Genomic DNA, 24,539 nt, shown 5'->3' with positions numbered 1-24,539 from the left:
ATTCTAGGCAGTGGCCAAAAAAAAAAACTATCAACCTTTGCTCTCAGTCCACTATCACCCATTGTAATACAATTTTTGAGTGGAAGATATTAGTATAGGCGTATAGCCAATTTCACAGAGATACTAACAAATCACACAATGATGCTGGCTCCAGCCTGGCAAATCCTTGTACACCACGATGCGGGAGCTAGTCGAGAATGCCCTTGATTCAGCCGAGTCCATCTCAGAGCTCCCTGACATTGAGATTACAATGTAAGCGATCCCTAAAAGGTATTCTTTCTGTGTTTTCTGTTTTGCAATATGGGACAGCACACCATGACTTTGTTTTTCCATGTCCTTGTTAGAGAAGAGATCACGAAGAGCAAGTTCAACACAATGATAGGGCTTGTTGATCGAGAGCGTGTTGATGAGGCGCTTTATGATGATTTTGAGTCTGAAAAGGCTCGTGATGTAATGTTAGCTCCACTAATTGTATTAGTTTCAACATTGTGTGTGAGCTGAGAAGTGTGATGGACTTCACAAACTTGTACTATCCATAATTTTAGTTCTGATGAGTTTTATGATTTCGCAATACTTAGAAACGGCTAGCTAAGGAAGCACGTTTCCAAGAAACTCAAGCTAAAAACGCTGCACTTGGGAAGAAAGTTAAGGAGGCTCCAGCTGTTCGAGGAAAAGGCCGGGGCGAGGCTGCATTTTTCAAAGTGACTTGCAAGGTATTGTCGCAAGTTGTGACAATGTGGATTATGTGATGAAAATGTATGTACTTACTTTTGATCTTGATTATTTTTTCTTATGGATGCAGGATAATGGTCGAGGTATGCCACACGATGATATCCCAAATATGCTTGGTAGAGGTAAGTCTTAATGGTATCTTTCGTCCATACTATTTCAGTATTCTTTTAGTTGGAGAGGAGATATTACCATGATGTTCGATATCACTGGAGGTATTTATGTTTGTGCAGTTTTGTCGGGCACAAAATATGGTTTGAGGCAAACACGTGGGAAATTTGGACTCGGTGCTAAAATGGTAAACATTCTGCATGAACTATTTAGAAAAAAGCTTTCTAAGTTGTATGTTGCTGAGAACTATTATTTTTTGTCATCTTGTCTTTCTACTAGATAAGAATTAATGCACATGGTTAGTTGATTTCTGCATTATCATGACATGTTATAATTATTTTCTTTCTTTTGGTCAGGAATGACTGTTTTGTGGTTAGGATTGGATAGTGCAAGTGCAACCAAGATTAGCCTATCTTCTGGTGTTCTTCATGATACTTTTATTTCATTTTGTATATAGCCATGTAAAAGTTGGATCACAGCATGTTGAGTCAGAGTCACAAAAGCAATTTGGTTTCAGTTGACATAATCATCCCTTTCTTTCAATTTGTGTTATACGTTTAAAAAAGTGATCTAGTGTTACTGTGTTCTCTTGTTTCAATTTTGAGAGCATTCGTATTCTGATGCTTATTATATCACATGTCTAAGGGATGCTTATCTTGTTTTGCCTCTGTAAAACAACTCTGGACAACAAATATGTGATCTGCATTCATATTCTCATGAATTCATCTTTTACTGGCTCTTATGTTCCGTTTGTCTTATAATGGTGGATTAAAACAGGCACTTATATGGTCAAAGATGAGCACGGGACTTCCTATTGAAATTAAGTCATCAATGAAAGGCCAGAATTATGTTTCATTCTGTCGCCTCGACATAGATATTCATAAGTATGTACAATTTGTTGGTTCACTGTCTGTTCAACACACAAACTGACTTGATTTTGCTATCTATTTCTATCTGTGTCAATTTAATAACTTCTGCAGTTTAATGTTATCATGCCTCATCCTGGTGTATTCCATTTCTCAGAAATGTCCCTCATGTTCATTTACATGAGAAAAGAGAGAACAAAACTCACTGGCATGGGGCAGAAATTCAAGTTATAATTGAGGAAAATTGGACAACGCATCGTGTGAGTAGCATTTTTTGAAACATTCGAAACATGGAATTATACTGTAAAGCTAATTAAGTGCTCTCTTGCAGTCAAAGATCCTCCATTATATGCGTCAGATGGCGGTCATCACACCATATGCTCAGTTCCTTTTTAGATTTCTATCTGATGCAGCAGAGTAAGTGTTTCATCTGTAGCTATTTATGTCATGCAAAATTCATTGCTCTTTAATTTTTTTTCATGAATGATTGTTTCTTGCAGCAAAAATTTAACAATAAAGTTTGCACGCCGGACAGATGTTATGCCTCTTGTTCCACTTCAAACAAAGCATCATCCATCTGCTGTTGATTTATTACTGATAAAGCGCTTAATCGCAGAGACTACAAAACAAAATCTCTTGCAGTTTCTGCAACATGAATTTGTGAATATAAGCAAATCGCACGCTGAACGTTTAATTGGTGAGTCGTTTGATATTAAGTGTGCCCGGTTTGGTCATTGTGAAAAATAACTGAAGTCAGTAGTTGCAACGTGTTTTTAACAATCTTGAGCTACTATAGTCCAATTTTCTAGAATAGGGACTAGTATATTTTGGAGATCATGAGGCTTCCTTTGGCTGATCTATCTTTGTCTTGCTTGTCTATGGTTCTGAGTTCCAGTTATGTTTCTAATGTTTCTGTTTCAATGTATCCTACTGTCCACTAAGATCATTTACCTAGTCCTATTAGGAACTGTTTGTTGGGCTTAAAATGTTGGTGTACTGTTATTACATAGTACTTTTGTATTGCTTGGATCTAGGTTTTACCATAACATTTTTTTTACTTGGCAGGGGAGATGGGACCTGATTTTAGTCCAAAAATGACAGTTAAGAGCCTTACATCACAGCAGTTAGTTCGAATACATCAATTATTTCGGCAAGCTAAGTTTGATGATCCTAGTGGCAACGTATGCATCCCCTTCGACCTTCATTCATTTGTTGACTATTGGTTTGCTGCTTTCATATGTGCAACTGGTCATCACGGTATCGAAATCAATCAATTCTATAGTGTCTTAGTCCTGCAGGTGAATATAATTTACGTCTAGGTATCATAAAAGAGCTATACCCTGATATGGTGGCAACACATGCAAGCAAGTATATTATTTTAACCAAAGTGAACTCCAGAAGGCATTTCAAATCTGCATGTTTTGAACATCCTAATAACCTAGTGCTGCCCTTTGTTCAGCCCTCAGGTTTTTGAAGGTCATCCATTTATTGTTGAAGCTGGGATAAGCATTGGTGGAAAAGATGTTAAACAAGTAAGGAAACAACTGATTGTTTACTTTGTATGGCAACATTTATGCTTTTATTTATTGTGTTAAAAAAGTTCTACAAACATGTTCCTTTTTACCTGTGTTTCCAGCAGTTTTCATTGTGTGATAGTAGTTATAGTAAATGTGAAATTCCACGATGATTGATTTGCTGTCTTATCCGATGCTAAAGTTTTGTGTTAAATTTCCTGGAGTGGGTACTTTCTGTCTGATATTATACTGAACGCCCACAATGGTTTGCTAGCTAAAGATAGGGTTCTTTTTTGAAGGAATTTACAAAATTCACCACCCTAAAAATCGTAAGAATGAGACATAGCAATTTTGATAATTGAGATCTGAGCAGACCAGATTAAATATTAATAGCCGCCTGCACTTTTTAGAGGCACTGAGTTGTTCCACTTCATTGATTTGATGGAGAAACTTTTAAGGAGTAAACTTGATTGTTTGTGTCAAGGTCTGTTTGACACGGCTCTAGAGTTGAACTCCACCAACTCCAACCAATTTTTTAGCCAAACACCCCAGCTCCAAAACTCCATGGAGCTCCCCCAACTCTGGAGCTATAGTGCAAATGGGCTTGAAGTTTTGGAGAACCTCTTTTGCAGCTCCAATACCCTCAAATATGGACCTGGACATGGAATTTTGGATTAATTACCCACCAATGTCACCCATTACACATAAAAATGATTCGTTTTGTTTTCTCAACCCCCCCTCCCCCCCGAAAAAAAAACCTATCCTCGGCGTGCCTCCCTCCCCTCTCCGTGCAGACTGAAGGTTCTGTCGCCGATGATACCCAGGAAACATCTCAATTGCAGCTGAACCCAACGAGGGCAGTTTGGCTTATAGCCGCTTGATTGAAATGGTAAAGGTAATTGTCTCACGGTTACAAAGGATGGCTGCTGCTTATATAGAGCAGGGCCTCTACTAGCATATTCCTTGTAGAAAGCAAGATGCTTAGGCTACTTGGGAACCAAGGCATCTCATGATCAACTTGAGAGCCAAGGCACCCCTACTTGATAAAGTAAAAAGTTCATAAAGTAAGATACAAGTGCTAGCTTAACACTAACAATCTCCCCCTTAAGCCTAGCACTAGGTGACCTGCTTCAAGCCAATCTTCCTCCTCATATCCTAGAACTTGGTCTTGCCCAGTGACTTGGTAAGGATGTCGGCGAGCTGGTCAGCGGTGGCGATGTAGTTGGCCTTGATGCTCCCTTCCTCCAGACAGTCCCTGATGAAATGGAACTTAGTCCTGATGTGCTTGCTCCTATCATGGAAGACATGGTTCTTGGCCAGAGCTAGAGCAGACTTGCTGTCCACCTTAAGCTCCACTGCTTCCATCTTCCTGTCCAGGAGCTCTCCGAGCAGCCTAGACAGCCACAGCGCTTGAGTTGCTGCGGTGGTGGTTGCAATGTACTCAGCCTCGCAGCTGGACAATGCCACCACCCTTTGCTTCACGGACTGCCAGCTGACTAAGCAATCTCCCAGGAAGAACAGAGTCCCGCTGGTGCTCTTGCTTGAATCCACGTCGCCGGCGAGATCACTGTCGCAGTAACTGACGAAGCATGCTGTGCCCGGAGCCCTCTTGTAGTGCAGACCGAAGTCTAGGGTCCCGGCCACGTAGTGCAGCATACGCTTGACTGCCTGCAGATGCTCCACCATTGGCCGTTGCATGAACCGGCTCAGGTACCCGACCGCAAACGCGAGGTCCGGCCGAGTGTGGACGAGGTACCGCAGGCTACCGACAAGCCGCCGGTAGTGCGTGGGACCCACTTCCTCCGCCTTGCTCTCCCGGCTGAGCCGCAGCTTCTCCTCCATTGGTGTGGCGGCTGGATTGCACCCCGCCATTCCTCCCAACTCGAGGATGCGCTCGGCATAGCGGGCTTGGCGAAGAACGATGCCCTCGGCATCTTGGCACACCTCGACGCCGAGGTAGAAGCAGAGGAGGCCGAGGTCGCTCATGTCGAAGTGCTCCTTCATGGTGGCCTTGAAGTTCTCCACCTCCCCCTGATCGGCGCCGGTGATGATGAGGTCGTCGACGTAGACGCCGACGAGCAGGACAGTGCGCCCACTGCCCCGCCTGTACACCGCCGCTTCATGCATGCTCTGCATGAACCCCATCTTCTTCAGTGTGGTGTCCAGCTTCGTGTTCCAGGCGCGTGGTGCTTGCCTCAGCCCGTAAAGAGCCTTGCGCAGCCGGTACACTTTCCCTTCTTCTCCGGCGACGGCGAAGCCTGGTGGTAGTCGCACGTACACCTCCTCCTTGAGGTCGCCGTTGAGGAAGGCAGACTTCACGTCCATGTGGTGCACCTTCCACCCTTCCTGCGCCACCAGTGCAAGGAGAACCTGCACGGATTCCATCCTCGCCACCGGCACGAAGGCATCTTCGAAGGCAATGCCTTCCTGCTGCACGAAACCGCGCGCCACCAGCCGGGCCTTGTGCCTGGTCACCATCCCCTTCTCGTCCTTCTTGAGCTTGTACACCCACTTGAGGGAGATTGGGCGATGGCCGGTGGGCAGCTGCACCAGCTCCCACGTCTTGTTCTTCTCCACAGCTTGAAGCTCCTGCTTCATGGCGGCCTCCCACGCTGGATCGCCCTTGGCTTTCGCGTATCCGGTCGGCTCGCCAGCATGAGAGAGGTGGAGCTGGGCGAAGAGTCGCGGCGCCTGACCTGGAGGAGAGTCGTCGCCGAGGATGTTCTCCATCATGCAGTAGCGGAGGGGCTCATCATCGTAGGATGCATCGAGCCTGTCCTCGTCATCCTCCAGAGACGTGGCGTGCTCGATCTCTGGTGCAGGGGTTGGAGTTGGTGCTACCGGCATGGACTCTTCTTGAAACAGAGGAGTCGAATCCTCTATTCCAGGGCTCCCCTGCTCCCCCGGAGCTGGAGATGGCGAGTGCAGCGCAGATGGAACAGGGGAGGGGCTTGAAACAGGGGAAACGGGCGTTGGTGTCCGCGCTCCCTCTATTCCTTCCTCCCAGGCGTGCTCGACGGCGAACTCCTCTTCCGCCGGAGCCTGTCCGCCTCCTTCCTTGATCCAGTCCCACCCGCGACTCGTCGAAGACGACGTCGCGTGAGACGCGCACACGCTGTGTCGCCGGGTCGAAGATGCGGTACGCCTTGGCGCCGTCGGCGTAGCCGATGAGGATGCCGGGGATACTGCGATCGTCGAGCTTCTTAAACTGCGACAGATCCTTGGTGAAGGCCACACATCCAAATGTGCGCATGTACCCGACTTCCGGCGCCTTCCCGTGCCACACTTCATATGGCATCACGCCCTTCAGCGCCTTGGTAGGTGCTCTGTTCAGCAGGTGAACCGCGGTCACCACGGCCTCGCCCCAAAAGCGTGCCGGCAACCCGCGCTGCTTCAACAGAGCCCGCGCCATCGCGACCATCGTCTGATTGCGCCGCTCCATGACTCCATTCTGTTGTGGCGTGTATGGGGCGCTGTAGTGGCACTGGATCCCCTCCTCGGCGCAGTACGCAATGAACTCGGCGACGGTGAACTCGCGTCCGTTGTCCGTGCGCAACGTCCGCAGCTTCTTCTCGCTTTTCTTCTCCGCTGCGGCCTGAAGATGCTTGATTGCATCGCTGCAGCATCCTTGGTTGTCAGCAGAGCCACCCACATGTACCGCGTGGCATCGTCGACCAGCAACAGGAAGTAGCGCCTGCCGCCGGGAGTTGCCGGCGCGATCGGCCCGCAGAGGTCACCGTGGACGAGCTGTAGCAGATCCTGCGCGCGGTACTGGGCTTCACACGGGAACGGGGCTCAGCGGTGCTTGGTGATGACGCACGTGTCGCAGAATTGGCTAACGTGGCTGATCATCGGCAGCCCACGCGCCATGTCGTCCTTGGACAGCTGACGAAGAGCGTCGAAGTGGAGGTGGCCGTACCACTCGTGCCAGCGCCAAGCTTCATCATCCTTGCGCACGGCGAGGCAAAGCGGCGAGGCCATCTTTATGTGGAGGATGTAGAGCCTGTTGGCGCAGCGGCGAACCTTGACGAGCAGTTGCTTGTGCTGATCCCAGATCCTCAGGACTCCGTGATCAATCATCACCTTGGATCCTCCCTCATCTAGCTGGCCGAGGCTCATGATCGAGTTGCGAAGAGCGGGGATGTAGTACACACCATGAAGCACCCGGTGCTCGCCGTTCTTCGCCTCAAAGATGATGGAGCCGACGCCGTGGATCTCCACCTTTGACTCGTCCCCGAATCTCACCGTGCCTCGGGCCGTCGTGTCCAGGTCGGTGAAGAGCTCGCGGCGTCCAGTCATATGGTGGGTGGCGCCGCTGTCCAGGTACCAGCTGACGCCGGAGCCGATGTCGAGGAAGGCGCTGGCTTTCGGCTCGTGGAGGTCGAGGTCGCCGTTCTTGGCGTAGAAGGACAAAGTAGGAACCTTGCCGCTGTACGCCTCCGCGTCCATCACTAGGAACCCATGCACGAGGAACAGAGCATGGTCATCCTCTGCTTCCGCCACGTTCGCCGCGCCGCCACGATCTCGATCACGATCACGCCGGGGATGGGGGCAATCGCGTGCCCAGTGGCCGGCAGCGTTGCAGTTGAGGCAGGTGTCGTCACGGTTCGCCCTGCGTTCACCGCCGGCGGCGCCTGCCTTGTCCCCTCCGCCGCGATCCGCGCCGCCACGGTCTCCGTCGCGGTCACCGCCCCTGGGCTTGTTCTTCTTGCCTCCGCGGGGACGTCGACGGCGATCCTTGGATGGTCCGGCTCCCTCCTTCTTCTTCTCGAAGGTCCGCCACTGCTCGACGTTGTAGAGGAGCTTGCCGGCGGCGGCCTCCGACTCCGGCGCACGCTCGCGGTCCTGGGCCGCCTTGGGCCGGCCGGTCACGTCCTCGATGGTGAGTTGCCCGAAGTTGAGTAGCGTCTCGATGGAGAGAACAAGCTGCTTGTACTTCTTGGGCACACACCGGAGAAATTTCTCCACGGCGCGCTCTTCGTCGAGGTCGGTGTCGCCGTGGAGGGCCATCCGCTCCATCAAGTTTGTCAGGCGAAGAGCAAAGTCCTCAATTTGCTCACCGGGCTGAAAGGCGAGGCTTTCCCACTCGCCGCGGAGCCGCTGCTGTGTGGCGCGACGGACGCGCTCACCACCGAGACACCAGGTGGCGATCGCCTCCCAGGCGAGCTTGGCCGTCGGCTTGTTGGCGAGGGTGGCGCCGAGATCTGCTGGCACCGCAGCGCACAAAGCCTCCAAGGCCTGGCGATCATCCTCGTAGATGACGTCGCCGTAGGCGACGGCCTTCCGGAGCCCGCGCGCCTGAAGCTTCACCTTCATGAGAAGGCTCCACTCGTGGTAGTTGGCGCGGGTGAGCATGGGCCACCCGCCGCCGATGTCGCGGTAGACCTGCACCACCGGCGACCGACCACGTCGTCTGTGGCGCCGATCTGGGGATAGAGAGAGGTGTCGACGGCGCTCCGGAGTGTGGAAACGCTCCGACCCATCGACCACCGGCTTGCCGTCCTCGATCTCCTGGCGCAAGGCGGCGACCGTGGCTACGGCGGCTTCAGCCGCCTGGGCTGCTGCCTGTGCTACCTGCGCGGCCACTGCTTCTACGGCGGCAAGACGGGCCTCCCGTGCCTGGTCCTCACCGTGGCCAGATCCGGAGACGTCCTTGCCCTTCGCTGCTGCGGCGGCGGCGGCGCGCTTGCTGGAGGTGGACATGGTTGTGGCGGCGGCTGAGGGGAAGGGTGTCTAACCTAGGCTCTAGATGCCAATTGATACCCAGGAAACATCTCAATTGCAGCTGAACCCAACGAGGGCAGCTTGGCTTATAGCCGCTTGATTGAAATGGTAAAGGTAATTGTCTCACGGTTACAAAGGATGGCTACTGCTTATATAGAGCAGGGCCTCTACTAGCATATTCCTTGCATAAAGCAAGATGCTTAGGCTACTTGGGAACCAAGGCATATCATGATCAACTTGAGAGCCAAGGCACCCCTACTTGATAAAGTAAAAAGTTCATAAAGTAAGATACAAGTGCTAGCTTAACACTAACAGCCGAGCATGCTGGACTTCCTGTCGCTAGGGAGCCCCGTCACATCGCTGCCGGGGTCTGAGGAGGCCACGGCCGCTAAGGACTGACCGACTGAGCCATCACTGAGAAAGGGTTCTACCTCCACCCATCCCCGCACACCAATGCAGGCCCCAGCAGCGACCTGCAGGCGATGCCCAGGCTACTCCCGCTCTTCCCGTGAAGTTGCCGACCAGCTGGCCCTGACTGCTTCGTGGCTTCCCCTCTCTTCCTCTAGGCTTGGCTACTAACGCTCTTCCCCGTGAAGTCGCCGACCAGCTGGCCCTGGCTGCTTCGTGGCTTCCCCTCTCTTCCTCTAGGCTGGCGCACTCCTTGTCAGTATGCTCTGCTCGCTGCTAATCGCCATGCTCCTGATGTAGGAGGCCGACCTGATCTGTGGATGATTTGCTCCTCCCTCCCTCCCTCTCCTGAGCTTTAGGGTGATTCCTTTATGTCCACTCCTCACTGTTGTAATCTTGGCGTTTGTAACAGTAATTCGGAGCATAATAGAGATTAAATTGATCACCGAGTTTGAGTGCTCTTGCCCCTCGTTTCTTTCTTGTCCTCTTCTTGTCCTCATGGTCCCAAGGTGCGCCATCCATCAATGGTGAGAAGATAAGGCAGAAAAAGAAAAACAAGGAAAAAAAGAGTATGGCATGTGGGTCCCGCAAACCAAGGACAATGATGGCAATACATCCTGAAAATAATGTTTTTTTTGGAGTTGAGAACACCCTCATAGCCAAACACCACATCCAGATATCTCCAACTCCACCCAGAGCTAGCTCCACCTGTAGTTTTGGAGTGGTGCTGCTCTATACAGAGTTGGAGCCATGCCAAACAGGACCTCAGTATCACACATTGAGCTCCAATTCCAGGAAATTGTCCTTTCCATCTGTATTTTAACTTACTGAACCGCTACATGATGCTCTGAGGACTAAAATTCTTATGTTGCCCATCGCTGTTTTGTGCAGGGTCTAAATATTTTTAGGTTTGCAAACAGAATACCGCTTCTTTTTGAACAAGGTGCCGATGTGATCACAAGAACTGCAGCAAAAAGGATCAAGTAAGTTTTGAGTTTAGTTAGCACATACATCATTTGCATCAGATGCTGGATCTCTTCTATACCTTTTTCCTTCCTGTGTTTTAGTTGGAGCAGCTACAAAATTAATCAACAGCAAGATAAGATTGGTGTCTTTGTGAGCATTGTAAGTACAAAGATACCTTTTAAAGGAACTGGAAAGGAGTACATAGGGGATGACATAACTGAAATATCATCTGCTGTTAAGGTACATTTCAACTTCCCTGATTGTTGTGTCTTCAAGGCCATATATTGATAATTCTCTTGCACCTTCAGTCAGCTCTGAAGCAGTGCTGCCTTCAACTGAAGTCTAAGATTGCGAAGAAACTTCAGGCCCGTGAGCGGCAGGACAGGAAAAGGAACTTGAACAGGTAAATTCTACTTAGTGGTTTGAGTGTTGTGTATAATTGAAATGGAGGTCAAGATTCTGTTACTTAACCACATATATTCCATAATACTTGTTTAATGCTGCTATTGGTTGATATATAGTATCATTATTGAGATTCAGGTTCAGTGTAAACTCCTGGGACTAAAGCTGGCTTTCCCTAATCCTTGCCTACATCTGTAGAAGGGCTAGATTGGGGACTTATTGAATAGCTAACTTAGTAATATATGAACAAAATGACAGGCTTCTCCACGCTGACACAAAATTCTTCCAAATTGTATGCTTTTCCTCATAACTTCACTATTTCAGATATATTCCTGATGTTGCGAGAGCGATTATGGAGACTCTGGTAGAAATTGCAGATGAATCTCCCCCGAAACGGCCACGTTATGATAAGGAAGATGAGGAACTCCTTGAGAAGATAAATTCTCAGGAGGTGACAGAGACGACCTTCAAAGATTGCTTGACTCAGCATGTTGAACAGGTAAGAAAAATTCATGATATATTTCTCTTTTGTGTTCAATTGTCTGTAGTCATGTACCTTTGAACTTTCTGTTGCAAGTTGAGATCCATGAGTAGTAACATCTGATATATTGAATGAATTTGTTCATGTTGTGGAATGCAGTCGTGACGTCGGAGTCACTCTCTTCCACATTGCAAAGTGACTTAAAAAGACATGGATACTGATAACTTAGGCCCTCTCTTGTTTCACTACCATCCTCTTATTTCTATTTATTATCCCCCAGGTTGATTATGAAATGGCGCTGGACTACGCCATGCAGAGTGGAGTGAGCAAGGAGCCCCGAGAAGCAATATTTTTGAACTCACTTGAAGGATCTTACAAGTCTGTCGACTTTCAAAGTCCTGTATTTGTGTTCAGATTTATTCGTTGAAAGGGAACTTACACGTCCATCTGTTCTCCAGCGCATCAATCCCAAGTTCCCATCATTCTTAGGATGGAAACTGTACATCGATTCTATTCCTGTTGGACCTGAGTTAATGACTTATTAAGTAGTTTTGGCTCAGTCATAGTTGTACATATACATTACAAGTTGATATGTAGTTTCAATCTAGGATACCCTTGTATGTTGCATTTATAGAGGAACTAGTATTATTACTACATGTGATTCAAACCAGTTTGGTGGGGTTTGAAGTCCAGCACTGCATTATTCTGAAGGGGCTACTGCATTCTTGCCCCTATTTTGAACTCCAATTGTAATTTTGCCTCCACTTTCATTCACTTTGTATTTTTAATCTTACTGTTTAGAAATGAACCTCGTGAACAACACATAACAGTGTTAAAGTAGACAATTTTACCTTTGCGAACATATTCCTATTTTTTTCAGAACTTTGTGAATATACTCTTGTTTGCTATTATATTTCAGCAGCATTTCAATAAGAATATGAACAAGAATTTAACAGAATTTAGACAAAATCATGACACATAAAAGTAAGTTTAAACTGCATGCATATATATAGATAGATAGCATCCCATCATACATATTTAAAAGTGATATACCACCGGATCACATCCCCATCATACATACTCCTAAAGAAAGTCGTCATTTAGAATATCGACACGGTCTCCAAAAACTACTTTGACCACTAACTTTTTACTATAAAAGATTTAGAAAATATAGTCAACATATACTTTTACGAAACTACATTTCAAGGTGAATCTACTGATATCACTTTTATATTTTTAAACTCAACCTAAAAGAATTTATTTATAGTCAAAGTTTAAAATATTTGATCTCCAACGGCTTCGGTATTGAGCTCGGCATCGGTAGAAGTAGCAAACCACATCCGAAAACGCGCTTCCAACGGATTGGGCATCGGGCTCCCTTCGCAATCCCGTTCGGCAAACACGAGCGCTCCTTCGGCATCTATCCCGAACGAGCTTCATTCGGCATCCGGCTCTTGCGCCCTGCCCTCCTCTTCCCACGCCCTCCCCCTCCTCTTCCCGCGCCGGGCCTGCGACGGCGGACGGCAGCGGGAGGAGCGGATGCGGCGCTGCGACGGCTGGAGGCGGGCCGAAGAACAAGGAAAACCGACGCGAGCACCATCATCAGGAAGGTGTGGCGAACCGATTTTGATGGTTTGTTGGTCACGAGGAAGGGTGCGGACGGAGGCTCACCTAGACACCATGGGCGACGGCCATGGCTGCGGCGGAGCTTCGGCGCGCGGCCTCCCTGGTGCGCGGATGCTTGGCCGGTGGTTGGAGGAGGTAGAGGACTCCGAGGTGAAGCTACTGGTGCAAGGAATCGAGATCTGGTGGGGTGGTCTGCCCGCAATCGAAAAGGGGGCGAAGCTCGTTCGTATGGCTGCCATGGTGGACGGCGAGCTTGGGCTCGGCCCTGGAGTGGGGGATTCGGCGGGCTATGGTAGGGAATCAGCAGAGGAGGTCGTGAGGCTACTCTAGGTGAAAGGAATCGAAGTGGGATGGCTTGGTTTGGGAGAATCGGAGGTGGAGCTCGAGAATGACCATGGCTAACTATGCAGGTCTTCTCTCCTCTCTTGCCTCCCCGCCGCCGCTGGGAGCTCCCTCCCCGGCGCGGCGCTGGAGCGGCTCGCTGGCTCTCCCGTCTGTGCGCCCTCCCGCCCGTGCTTGCTCAAGCCCCGCCGCCGCCGGAGCTGCTCGGTAGCCTGCCGGCGTCGAGGAAGTGGGTGGAGAGGAGATTGAGTCACCAATTTTTTGCTAGGCTGTTGGATCTCCAGCCCTTTCACTAGCTTTTTTTTTGGTTTACCTAGTCTTATACCTAAACATTTAGTTACAAATTTTACCTAATCTCTTGGAGTTGCTCTTACAATATGGAGAGAGTATGCAAAAGAGAAGCACCAACAAATCACATTCCAACCTTCTCCCTCTTCCCCTTCCTCCAATTCTTATATTTTCTGAGTATCTTATATAAAATTACATTAAATATAGGTTAATATCACATGAACAAATGTGGAGAAGCACATGTACATGCCGGGGCAAGGGCGCTGCTCCGGTTGGAAGGAAGATGGGGGTGGGGTGCGGATCTAAGGTTGTGACGGTTGGGGGAATGAGATGGCGGTGCGGATCCGGGATCACACGACAGGGGCCATGCGATTCAGGGCGCGCACGACGCAAGCGAAGGTAAAATCACAATTAGAGTTCAAAGTAGGGGTAAGAACTGTTGTGTGCTCAAGACCTTTTGATAAAGGAGCTAATGAATATACATTGAGTAAATTTCATAAAACCCCATGTTTTATTTGGGGATATTGGGTATAGAATTGCTAATTGAAATACAAGTTGGAACTTAAGCGTCAAGTCACCATAAATCCTGCAAGATCACAACTTTATATCACCAACCAAGTGCCACCATATTTTTTTTTATGGTTGCCTACACCATAATCGGTTTCGTGGGGGTTTCAACATCCGATTTTTCTATAGAGTGAACTTTGGGTGCTAAATTAAAATTGCTAATACCACACTATATACCAAATACAACTCCAACAAATTGGGAATAAAATTCAGTGTAAGGTTCAGCCAAGCAAACAATCAGCAGAGCTTGCATTGCTGGAACCTGGACAGAAAGCAAACAGACCCAATAGAATATTATGTCAACCGTTGGGTTACGACCAACGAGAATATCTGAACCGTCGGATTCTCCCCGTTTCACTGTTCGTCTTCTCCAGAGTGAAAATCTCGGCGAGGCTCGCCAGATCTGATCCAGTCTTTCGCTTCAGCAGCTGAGGCAACCAGTCTCTTTGCGGGGGAGCGAGAGCAGAAAGGAACCCAAGAACTGTGGAGAGAGTGTGAGCATGGCGGGGGATGGCGACGGCCGCGCGGGCCTTCCTCGGATCGCGGTGCTCGGCGCCGGCATCTTCGCGCGCACGCAGTACATCCCCAGGCTCCGCGAGATCGCGCACCTCGTCGTCCTCAAGGCCATCTGGAGCCGCACCCAGGTGTGTGCCCCCGTCCCCGCCCCTCTGCGGATCTTGGCACTGACGACCATAGAATGCGCACCAATTCACGGCTTAATCACTGTCTCGGCGTGCAGAGCTGCAAATTGCTGTGACTACTCCAATCTGCATTCCCTGATTAGGCGCTGTCTGTGACGCACCACTTGCAAAATGGCACTGTAGCCTCTGACCATTCTGGCACATTCCTTCAGGAATCTGCAAAGGCGGCCGCGGAGCTCGCTCGCGACTTTGCCCCTGAGATCGAGTGCAAATGGGGTGATGCGGGGCTAAAGGAGATCATGAGAGACAGTTCAATCATGGGCGTCGCCGTTGTTCTTGCTGGGCAAGTCCAGGTCTGTTCTCGAGAATTTCTTTCTTTCCACTTCAGCAGTAAGAGCAATTATGTAGAGCTGTCAGAAAGAATGAAGTATTGCTGTTTTTCATCATCTACAAGCATGCTATGGCTGTATTCTCTGTGATCCTTTTCTTTCAGTTACCTACCATTAAATTATTTGCACAATTCTCTTTGCCTTATCTGTTTAGCCATTAATCCTTTGTATTTGTTTCTTTTATGTTAACTAGTTTCTAAACCCACTTTGTTTCTGGAACAGGGAAATGATACTATGCTGAACAATAATGACAATCTAACACCCTGTTGAGCCTTCTTAAGTCTTACCATATTGTCCAATTCTGCAGGTTGAGCTTTCCCTAAAGATGCTGAAGGCAGGAAAGCATGTGATTCAAGGTAAATAACAAGAAAAAGAAGGATCTTAGTGACATGATTTGCGCTACTAGACTAGTAGCTGTAGTTAAATTCACCCCCAAACAAAAAAAGTCAAATTCTTTCTCTTGGATCGTTGGTTAGTAGTTTGCTGTCAAATGAAAAAGAACCATGCTTTCAATTGTTCTAATTTGTTTGTCGCTGTTTGCATGATATATTTTGCTGTGGTATGAAGAAAAACCTGCTTCTGCATGTAAGTATGTTTTTCTTTCTGTATTATCTTTCATAAGCATCTTAGATTTGTAGTGGATATAATGGTATATCTGATAAGCGTTACCATAAAATTTTCAGCAACAACAGAAGCAGAAACCGCACTTTCAATTTACAATTCATTTCCAAATCAGTTTCCATATAAACCAATTTGGGCTCTTGGAGAAAACTACAGATTTGAACCTGCCTTTGTGGAGGTACAGTCACAATATTATAGATTTTTTTAATCACAATTGTTATTTTAATGATTTATGCTTGTCATCTAATCTGTTTATTCTTATCTACAGTCTAGCAAGTTGATCAAAGATATCGGTGATATGATGCACATCCAAGTTATCATTGAAGGATCAATGAACAGTTCAAACCCATATTTCAATAGCTCCTGGAGACGAAATTTTGTGGTAAGGAAACACATGATGTACATTTTCTTTATCCATAACGTGCTTCATCTTCTGTTTTCTCACAGTGTTGCCCACCTTAAAAATTTCAAGCTGAAGCATAAATAGCTGAAGTGGGCAGCGGTTAAAAATAGACAAGTTTCAAATTACCAGAGTATCTCAGACGAGCAATGTATAGTTCATTGGTTGTACAAATTATCTGCTAATGTTACTAAACATTAGATGAAATATCAAACCAAAAGTTTTTTCCTGAACTCTATCATCTTATCATTTAAATTTTTATCCCCAAGCGATGCAATATTTGAACAGTTGCATGCTCTTTCTTTTTCAGTATGAGTTTAACTTTCTATTCAATAAAGTTGTACTACTCTGTTTGATAACTTTGAATGATAGTTTGCCCTGGTTTTCTCTTTCTCTTCTATAGTACAACTCAAATATATATAGGTGCTAGCATATGTTTTGTCACGTTTAACTAAATTTCTAGTTCTGCCAGTTTAGCTGTTGTTTTGTAACAATAATGTTCTGTTGGATCGTTCAAGTTTTGCAGTTTTGAGGTACCCAAACAGTTGTGGATGCCTTTTTCAATGACTCCACTCCTGTAAATATTTTTCTGCTGCTGTCTGCAAATGATTTATCACCCAGAGCAGTAATCATGATGCCTCCATTATCCTTATTGTGATAACTTTACATGGCAGGGTGGTTTCATTCTGGACATGGGTGTCCACTTCATTGCAGGACTACGAATGGTAATTACAGCATGCTGTATTGCAAAGTTTGATAAAATACAGATCTGATTTTTACGTATGTTACCAGAAGCAACGTTGCTGAGTTAATAACTGTAATCAATTTTTAGAATTTGTTACTCCACATCCACATAGAAACTTCAGTCTTGAAAATGCACAACTGCTTATGTCACCTTAAGTTAAGGTTGGATTTTCCACCTTGGAACTTCTTTGATAGTTATATCCTTTTTTCAAGTGACTTAGCAATGTGTCTACTTATTACTGAATTGATATGCCATTTAAAATAATAAATACAATTCATTTCCTCGCCTGCTTTATTAAGATGAGGATCTCTTCTCTTACAGCTTGTAGGTTCAGAAATCACAAGTGTATCATCTGTCTCCCGTCATGTGGATATGGCTTTGCCGCCACCAGATAACATATGTTCCCTTTTGTAAGTTTTTGGAACTGAAAGAGATTTTGTGAACCAAATTTTATTATAACTTACGGATGCTTGATGGTTTCATGCAGCCAACTGGAAAATGGATGTGCTGGTGTTTTTGTATTTGCAGTCAATTCAAGGTCACTAAAGGTTGAATTGAATTTCATTTCAAATATTTTATGGGAGTCACCACAAATACTATTAAATCTTGTAAACCTATATCACACTATTAGTTTGTTGTCAGTGTTTCTCAGTTTGTTAATAACTACACAGATACTATGGCGGGTCGATGGAACGAAAGGAACAATTCAAGTAGAACGTGGAGTTGATAGTGGGAAACATGGTTACCAGGTAACAGGCCATTTAATATCAGTTGAGTTGATGGCTCACTAGTGCACTGTTTATGCTATTTCACAGTACTGTCACACATGTTTTCCTCTTTGTTTTTATTTGCAACCAAATTATGATAGTGCTGTATGATAGCATTATTAATGACATTGATTGTTACAAGTACTTTTGTTCCAATAAAGGTGCTTGTGACATTTTACTTATGAACCACCTCATGCATTTGTAGGTGTTATTCTCTGGTGAAAACGGGCAGTGCCAGAAGACATTTTACCCGTTCTGTGGAGTGAATGAAGAACTGAAGATGTTTATCCAGGACATGTTGGCAGCTAGCAAAGTACTGTTATTAGCTAATCAGTTTCAAATTAATTTTTATTATCTCATTGCACCAAGAAGCATTTATTGAAATAACTTGGCATTTCCCTTTTGAAAAAAATCCCAATATATGATCTAAGTTGTCGTGCCCTGTTGGCTGTTGTCCATTTATATAATATGATATTGTAACATCAAGATTGAGCTGTATATTGCAACATCTAGTTTGAACTGTAGGAGAATCCAGTTGCTAACAAACATTTGTTAGTATATGAAAAGTAGCTCAAAACTTCTGGTTAGTTTCTATTAACAAGAATTGGTAGTAAACACAAGAAGATTTACTCTTACTGCATACTTTCGCTTCATTCCAAATTCTTATATTTGTTCTAAACAAAATGGTGACACAGGATGGAGACCATAATGCTGAACCCCGCAGTTCTTATGTCGAGGGTGCCCGTGATGTTGCCGTGCTAGAAGCCATGCTAGAATCTAGTGCGAAGCAAGGAGCCCCAGTTCAAGTGAAGAGATTTCCATAGATGTGAATTATCACACAAAATACTTTCTTCTAGCGTGATTGTCCACTGGAACAGCATGAATTCATGATAGTAAAATGAACACTGCTCCATCTTCCAACTTCATACCATTTATGGTACAGAATGCTAAAATGGTAGACCTAGAATCAGCATTCTTTCACTCAGTCATGTACTCTTCTGTTCCTTGTTTACTTGTTTGGCTGTGGTGCTGAAAAGCAGATATCTTAGTTTTCACTTTGTGGAAATCACGCTGAAATAAATCTTTTATATTCATGCCTAGATTGTGATTTTCATATTAAGCTCTATTCACGAGAAATTAAGGATTGCTACTGGACTGAATTGCCCGAGACCTGTGGGGCCAATCCATCAATGGCCCTTTTCTTGGTAGCATATCGGCACTGGCCGGGGCCATCTGTCAGGGACTAAACACAAATCTCACCCTAGCTTTCAAATCTCAATTTTTGCAGCTTTGCAGCACAGTTCTAGAAAAAGTTACAAAAGCTATCGAGACATCTGTTGTTCATCATATTTTTGTATAAATTAATAAATATATTGAAACTTTTACGTACTATAGTTCATTAGAGGCTATTAACATCTAGCACATCTGGACTACAAAATAAAATTCTATAAGACTAAATCAGAGTATTATTAACAGAAGTACTTAATAGTAAGAAGTCAAGTATTGGAGCGTTAACAAAAGAGCAAATTGCTCATATAAATTGGATTTCAGAATAGGCTTGTTCTTTGGCCTATCGCATTGATGTCTGAAACAGTATCCGTAGTACGGCTGTAGCTAGGGATGAAAGTGGTAATCCGAACTGTTAGAATAAATTTAATATTTTAAAATAGATATGTATAAAATTTGGTGGTGATCATTTCTTATATTATCAAGCATATTATTACAAATAAGAATAAAATTTTGCATAAATTATTTTATGCATTATTTGCTCCCTACAACAAAAAAAGTGAAAAAAAATACCGAATTTGTTTCCGAATCCATACCGAATTTTATATCTATCATTTGAGAAAATATAGGATGAATTTAAGGTTTACCTTTTATGAATCTTTACAAGCTCAATGCTCCCAACAAGAATACAAATTTATATACAAGATTCTATATCCTATTTATTCGCAATCAAAGAAAAACGACCAAAAAACTGATTACCGAATAATTACCGTTTCCGACCGTTTTCATCCCTAGCTGTAGCGCTATTTGGAATCTTGATCTTACCAATTGGTTCTGTGAGCTTGGTTTGGCTGCTTGGAGAGCAGGAGCTGCAGATAAATGGACTTGCTGTGGCAGAAAGCAATTCCTATGGCTGGCTGGACCGCATTAGGCCGAGGTTTCATGGCTTGGGCCAGGTCAATTCTAATCAATTCTAATTATTCGGGTGATGTTAAGATGAGGTATGTCACACCGGTTTTAAAATAAAATCGAATGCAAACTATACGTATACCGTATACCGATATATATGTATGACAGGATCAAGTTCCATACATATGGCGACTTCCAATTTGCCCGAGGTAGCTAGCCTCTTAAACACTTCTGAGGTGAGTGGCATGGATTCACTATAAGGGCTTGACAAAGACACCCTAACAAGTAGTAGCTCACTAAAGTTTCAGCCGCTAAGCGAGTGTATCTCTGTTGGGTATCTCTGTTGGGTATTTTAGCAATAGTGAATAAATCTGCAAATGCACCGATACCATTGTAGCTTTCGCCTCAGAGTATTCTAAACGAATCCAATGGAACATGTGTGCACTAACTTCTATTCTAATCGGTCCAAGGACACACCAAGATAGGTGGTGAGGGTAGAAAGAATTCCTAAGATAGCATTATAGATGAGTGAAAGGTCGATCTCTCGGACAAAATACCTTCTTCGGGCACCGATTTACCCCTGGTCTGCCAGGACACTCCAGCCAACAACTCTATGCTATATTCGAATTTGGAGGGTTAAGAAGAACAGATAGGGCTATCATCACATATGTCCTACCTCTAGCAATCCGTGGGATATAAGACGACGAACAGAGGATAACCCTTAGCCTAGACACCGTGTCTATGCTACCGATTAGTACCGCAGTCGTCTAACTACGTCTAATATCCTGTAGCGAACTATGGCACTCTGTATAATTACAGAGTGACGAACCCACAAGTAAGAGAACTAAAATCACTCACCTATAAGAACTATATAAGAAAGGAATCATGAATAATACTTGATACCAAAAAAAACCAGCATCCATAGAGGTACAAGCTGGGAGGAGAGTGCCGATACCCGACACTCCTCCCAACTACCTCTTACTCTCTCCCTATTTCCTAAGAACTACCAAGGTTGTACTAAGCCTCTAAGGAGCCTTGTGCTCAAATGTGAGAGTGTAAGCACAAGAGAGGAGTGTGTGTAAAGTGTGTCTCATTTAGGAGCCCTTCCCCTCATATTTATAGCTTTGTCAAGGTCAGTTTTGGCCACTAATTTAGGTGGATGCAGCATTAACTGACATTATGGAGTGCTGAGCTGCCACATTCAAGCTGGATGTGGAAGGATCGGAGCCAGAGGCGGTTCAACCAAACCAGGGGCTCGGCCAACCCCTCAGCACAACCTTTGCTACCGCCCTTTGGTTGGGGGCTGACAGGTGGATCCCACACCCTTGTATGCGTGCATGGCATGTTTCTATGTTGTTGCATGTGTTTGTGGGCCCTTTGATCCACATGATGCTGAATGACGCGAGCTGATTTGTCGGAGAGGTATTTCCTTGGAGGCTTGGACTGATAGTGTGTTTCCTTGCTCCTTTAGGTGTTTTATCTTTTAATATATCTGCATACAAATATTTACCAATATTTGTGGAATTTATTAGCAATAATGCCCTACCACTAGCACTAGTAGAAATAGTAGCTTCAATGATATTTAGTGCGTGATGTTCTAAAACTTTGTCACTGAACATGCCACATATATGACAAAAATCCTAGGTTTGTCATAGGTCATCCACGGTAGCTCTCAGGCACTATACAACCGTAATAAAAGTAAAACACTCATCATAGAATAACATCTCATAGAACGGGTGAGCCACATGTAGCATTGGGACAACTTCTCTACATGGCTGCCACGTCTAGCAACCTGGACCCGTCAGTCCACGTGTCAGGGTTGCAGGTCAAATATATACGTCAACACGTGGGTCCAATGGACAGGTGTGGGACCCAGTCGTCCTCGTGTACGTGTGTGGGTCCAGCAGGCCAACGTGGCTAACACATGTTAATGCAAGCCCCATTGGGTGAGTTCCGGAGGTCGACGTGTACGTGCAATGGGTACAGTGTTGACGGTCCTTAAATGAATAATCCGACCATCAATTGTACTCATGCATAAATAAGAATGGCCTTACTTACACACATATTTGTATCATTGATCTAACTCCACAGATCTATTTGTAAGATTTAGCTATTTCAGAATGCATATATGAAATAAGAAGAAAACACACAGAAGATGTAGAAGAACTACACAGAAGATCCCATCCTGTGTCACACTCACATATATTGAAAAAAATAAAAAAATTGGATCCATGAAGATAACATATCATACAAGTTGATCAAGATTGTGTCACATGTGTGAAAAGTGGATTATGAAAATAAAGGACTCCTTTCATGAATCTTCATCTCCTTTTTTTGAAAAACATGAGGACATGACTATTATTTATTTATTTATTTATTTATTTCCTTGGACATTCATGTGTCCATTTTTTCTTTTTATTTCGACACTAAGACCTTCATGGGTCCTCTCTCTCTTTTTTGATAGCCCATGCCTCTTTTGAGGAATACTAGAGAGAGATCATTAAATATGGAGTTTTATTTTATGGATGGATGAAATGGAATAGCTAACTTCCCGTGTACAAGTTTCGCTTGTGGTGTGTACATGATCTTGAGCAGGCAAATATGAAAGACATCTCACTAGGGTCACAAAATTTGATGAAGTTGAATTCAATAACAAGGCACACATGTGTAAAGTTTATTTCATGAAGATCGACAGATGGCTTTGGTAGAACAAACACGTGAAGTTGTAAAGCTACGAAAGGTTCCCTTTTGATAAAAAATTTCCTAGACATATAAACAAATAAAGCGAGGATTCTTCCATCAATCCATATCTCACTTTTCAACAACTTAAACATTATGGGTTCCTAAGATATGATTCACAAGTTCAGGCTTAGCAAAGAATAAAATATATGCAAGCCAATCGTAAGAAGCACACTACTGTAGGATAACCTTGCGTTTAATTTTAGTGATTGATAATGACTTTCATTTAAACTCATGGATTAGGGAGATTGAGGGCTAGAGTGCACAAACCATCGCGATGGAGAATGAGCGGTGCCAGTGCTAGTTTGGCTGAACCTGGGGTTCGGCCAACAAACACTAGTACATGTTCGTCTTCGCCTTTTGCGTGCTGATTCATTTGGTGTTGTGCACGTGTTGGGGGTGATCTTGAGTGTATGTGTGTCAAAGCTCCAAGAGATCTCCCCCACACTTGTTCTTATACTTGGTGCTTTATTCAAAAACAAAAAGGTGGAAACAAAATAATGGTTCTGACAGTTTTAAGAACCAGAGAGCACTAAAATTTATTTGAGCTAAAATTTTACTATCACCATAAGGCTTACTCAAGTAAGGCTGAATTGAAGTTGCATCAACATGAGCAAAGGAGGGTGTACTTACGGTGGACCCTTGAAGGGTGATATGCACCACCTTTATTTGTTGCGGAATATGAATCCAATGCCTTGACTCACCTTCCCCATTTGAATTCAGCTCAACGGCTCACCCATTTGGAATTGAAGATTTTTCTGTAGGGATTATTCCACATATACAACCGATATCCATGAAAGTATTACTCCAAGGGACATCAATCAAACTTGAGACAAAGTCTAGTTTGACTGTAGAGGACATTTTAACTTAAACACCATGCCAAATTTAAAAAGCCTATGCATCACACATTTAAAACAAGAGCATACGGGAATAGATACAGGAAGCATGAAAGCATGATTAAGCTTTATTCAAAATGGGAGATAAGCATGAGCATGAACCTGCTGATCCTCAGGCTACCTCTATGGTATGTCAAAAGTAGGACATACCATAGAGTACTTACCATGATGTTTTGTTTACCAAGAACTCAATATTGTCACCATGGTAGCTCCTCTCATTTTTTCTTTTTCTTTTTTTTTGTGGAGCAATATGCAAATACTAATACCGTCTCCAAACCAAACAACGTATCAGTATGAAAGGAACTTACTCGGTACACTTACATACCTCCCCCACACTTGGAGTTTGCATTGTTAGGCAACAAAACTCAAGTGTGTGGAGTGCAAGTCTCTGTTTGTATTCGTTCACTCATCAAGACATATCAAGATGTTGTAGTCAGTGTTGCTCTCATGTTTGTAGGTGTCGTTTGTCCGTCGTTTTTTTTGACCTCCACCTAAAATGGTTAGCGACCAAAAATACTCGAGGGAAAACTATATGCTCTTGCTTTTTATTGAATGGAAATAAAATAAAGGATAGTCCGTCTAAATCCCCACAACGCTTTGTTTGTGGTCAAAAGCTAGACCATGAGAACTCTTGCAGCTATCATTGGTGATGTGTTCTCATTTCACCCACCATTGTTGATGAAGCTCTAGCTACAAGGTTAGTGCCACAATGCATCCACGAAATTTGCAATGTTTATGATAAACATATGCATCTACAACCAACCTTCTAAAGATTTAGTAGGAGAGGACCATAAGGTGGTTATAGTCCTCAAGTGTGCACGGGGCACTAAGCGTGGCTGACTCTAGAGAGGCATTAAACGAGCGTGGTATTTTACAAATGATGGTCTCATGCTCATCTGAGAGTCCTTTTCTTCAGACTCGGGAGTTAGCTCCTCAGAAAACTCCATGGTCCATGGATTCTCCATCTCAAGAGATTCATTGTGAGAGATCATTGTTGTGTCTCAATCATGGTTGAGATCAACATACTTGGGGCCAGTGGGAAGAGGCTCAAACTTGATCGAGAGTGATGATGACCGTTCGTCTTCACAAAAGTGAATGGTAACTTCCGAGTCGTACTCTTTAGAAGTGGCAAATTTTCCAACTTCAAGGAGAATAGGCTCAGATGATATGAATGTACATAA

At 44.8% G+C, this 24,539-nt stretch overlaps 2 protein-coding genes across 2 annotated transcripts; both read left to right on the top strand.

Moving 5' to 3' along the window:
- Window positions 1-453: 453 nt before the first annotated feature.
- Window positions 454-11,628, top strand: LOC120695240 (DNA topoisomerase 6 subunit B-like). The gene is made up of 16 exons (XM_039978533.1): window positions 454-471; window positions 579-713; window positions 803-854; window positions 963-1,027; window positions 1,618-1,724; window positions 1,864-1,966; window positions 2,038-2,123; window positions 2,207-2,403; window positions 2,772-2,887; window positions 2,989-3,124; window positions 3,156-3,238; window positions 10,244-10,335; window positions 10,420-10,558; window positions 10,627-10,721; window positions 11,045-11,219; window positions 11,482-11,628. The coding sequence occupies exons 1-16, from the start codon at window positions 454-456 to the stop codon at window positions 11,626-11,628; spliced, it is 1,746 nt and encodes a 581-aa protein (XP_039834467.1).
- A 2,748-nt stretch (window positions 11,629-14,376) lies between these two features.
- Window positions 14,377-18,687, top strand: LOC120674240 (dTDP-3,4-didehydro-2,6-dideoxy-alpha-D-glucose 3-reductase-like). Its single transcript, XM_039955388.1, has 12 exons — window positions 14,377-14,668; window positions 14,878-15,018; window positions 15,362-15,410; window positions 15,622-15,639; window positions 15,738-15,853; window positions 15,944-16,057; window positions 16,750-16,800; window positions 17,142-17,230; window positions 17,308-17,368; window positions 17,492-17,569; window positions 17,793-17,900; window positions 18,283-18,687. Exons 1-12 carry the CDS (start codon window positions 14,525-14,527, stop codon window positions 18,409-18,411), a joined length of 1,098 nt encoding a protein of 365 aa, XP_039811322.1. The 5' UTR covers window positions 14,377-14,524; the 3' UTR covers window positions 18,412-18,687.
- Window positions 18,688-24,539: the final 5,852 nt, after the last annotated feature.

This window comes from Panicum virgatum, chromosome 2K (assembly GCF_016808335.1).
Source record: "Panicum virgatum strain AP13 chromosome 2K, P.virgatum_v5, whole genome shotgun sequence".
Classification (NCBI taxonomy): domain Eukaryota; kingdom Viridiplantae; phylum Streptophyta; class Magnoliopsida; order Poales; family Poaceae; genus Panicum; species Panicum virgatum.
The sequence above is the reverse complement of the archived record's forward strand: the minus strand, read 5'-3'. Positions and strand labels throughout refer to the sequence as shown.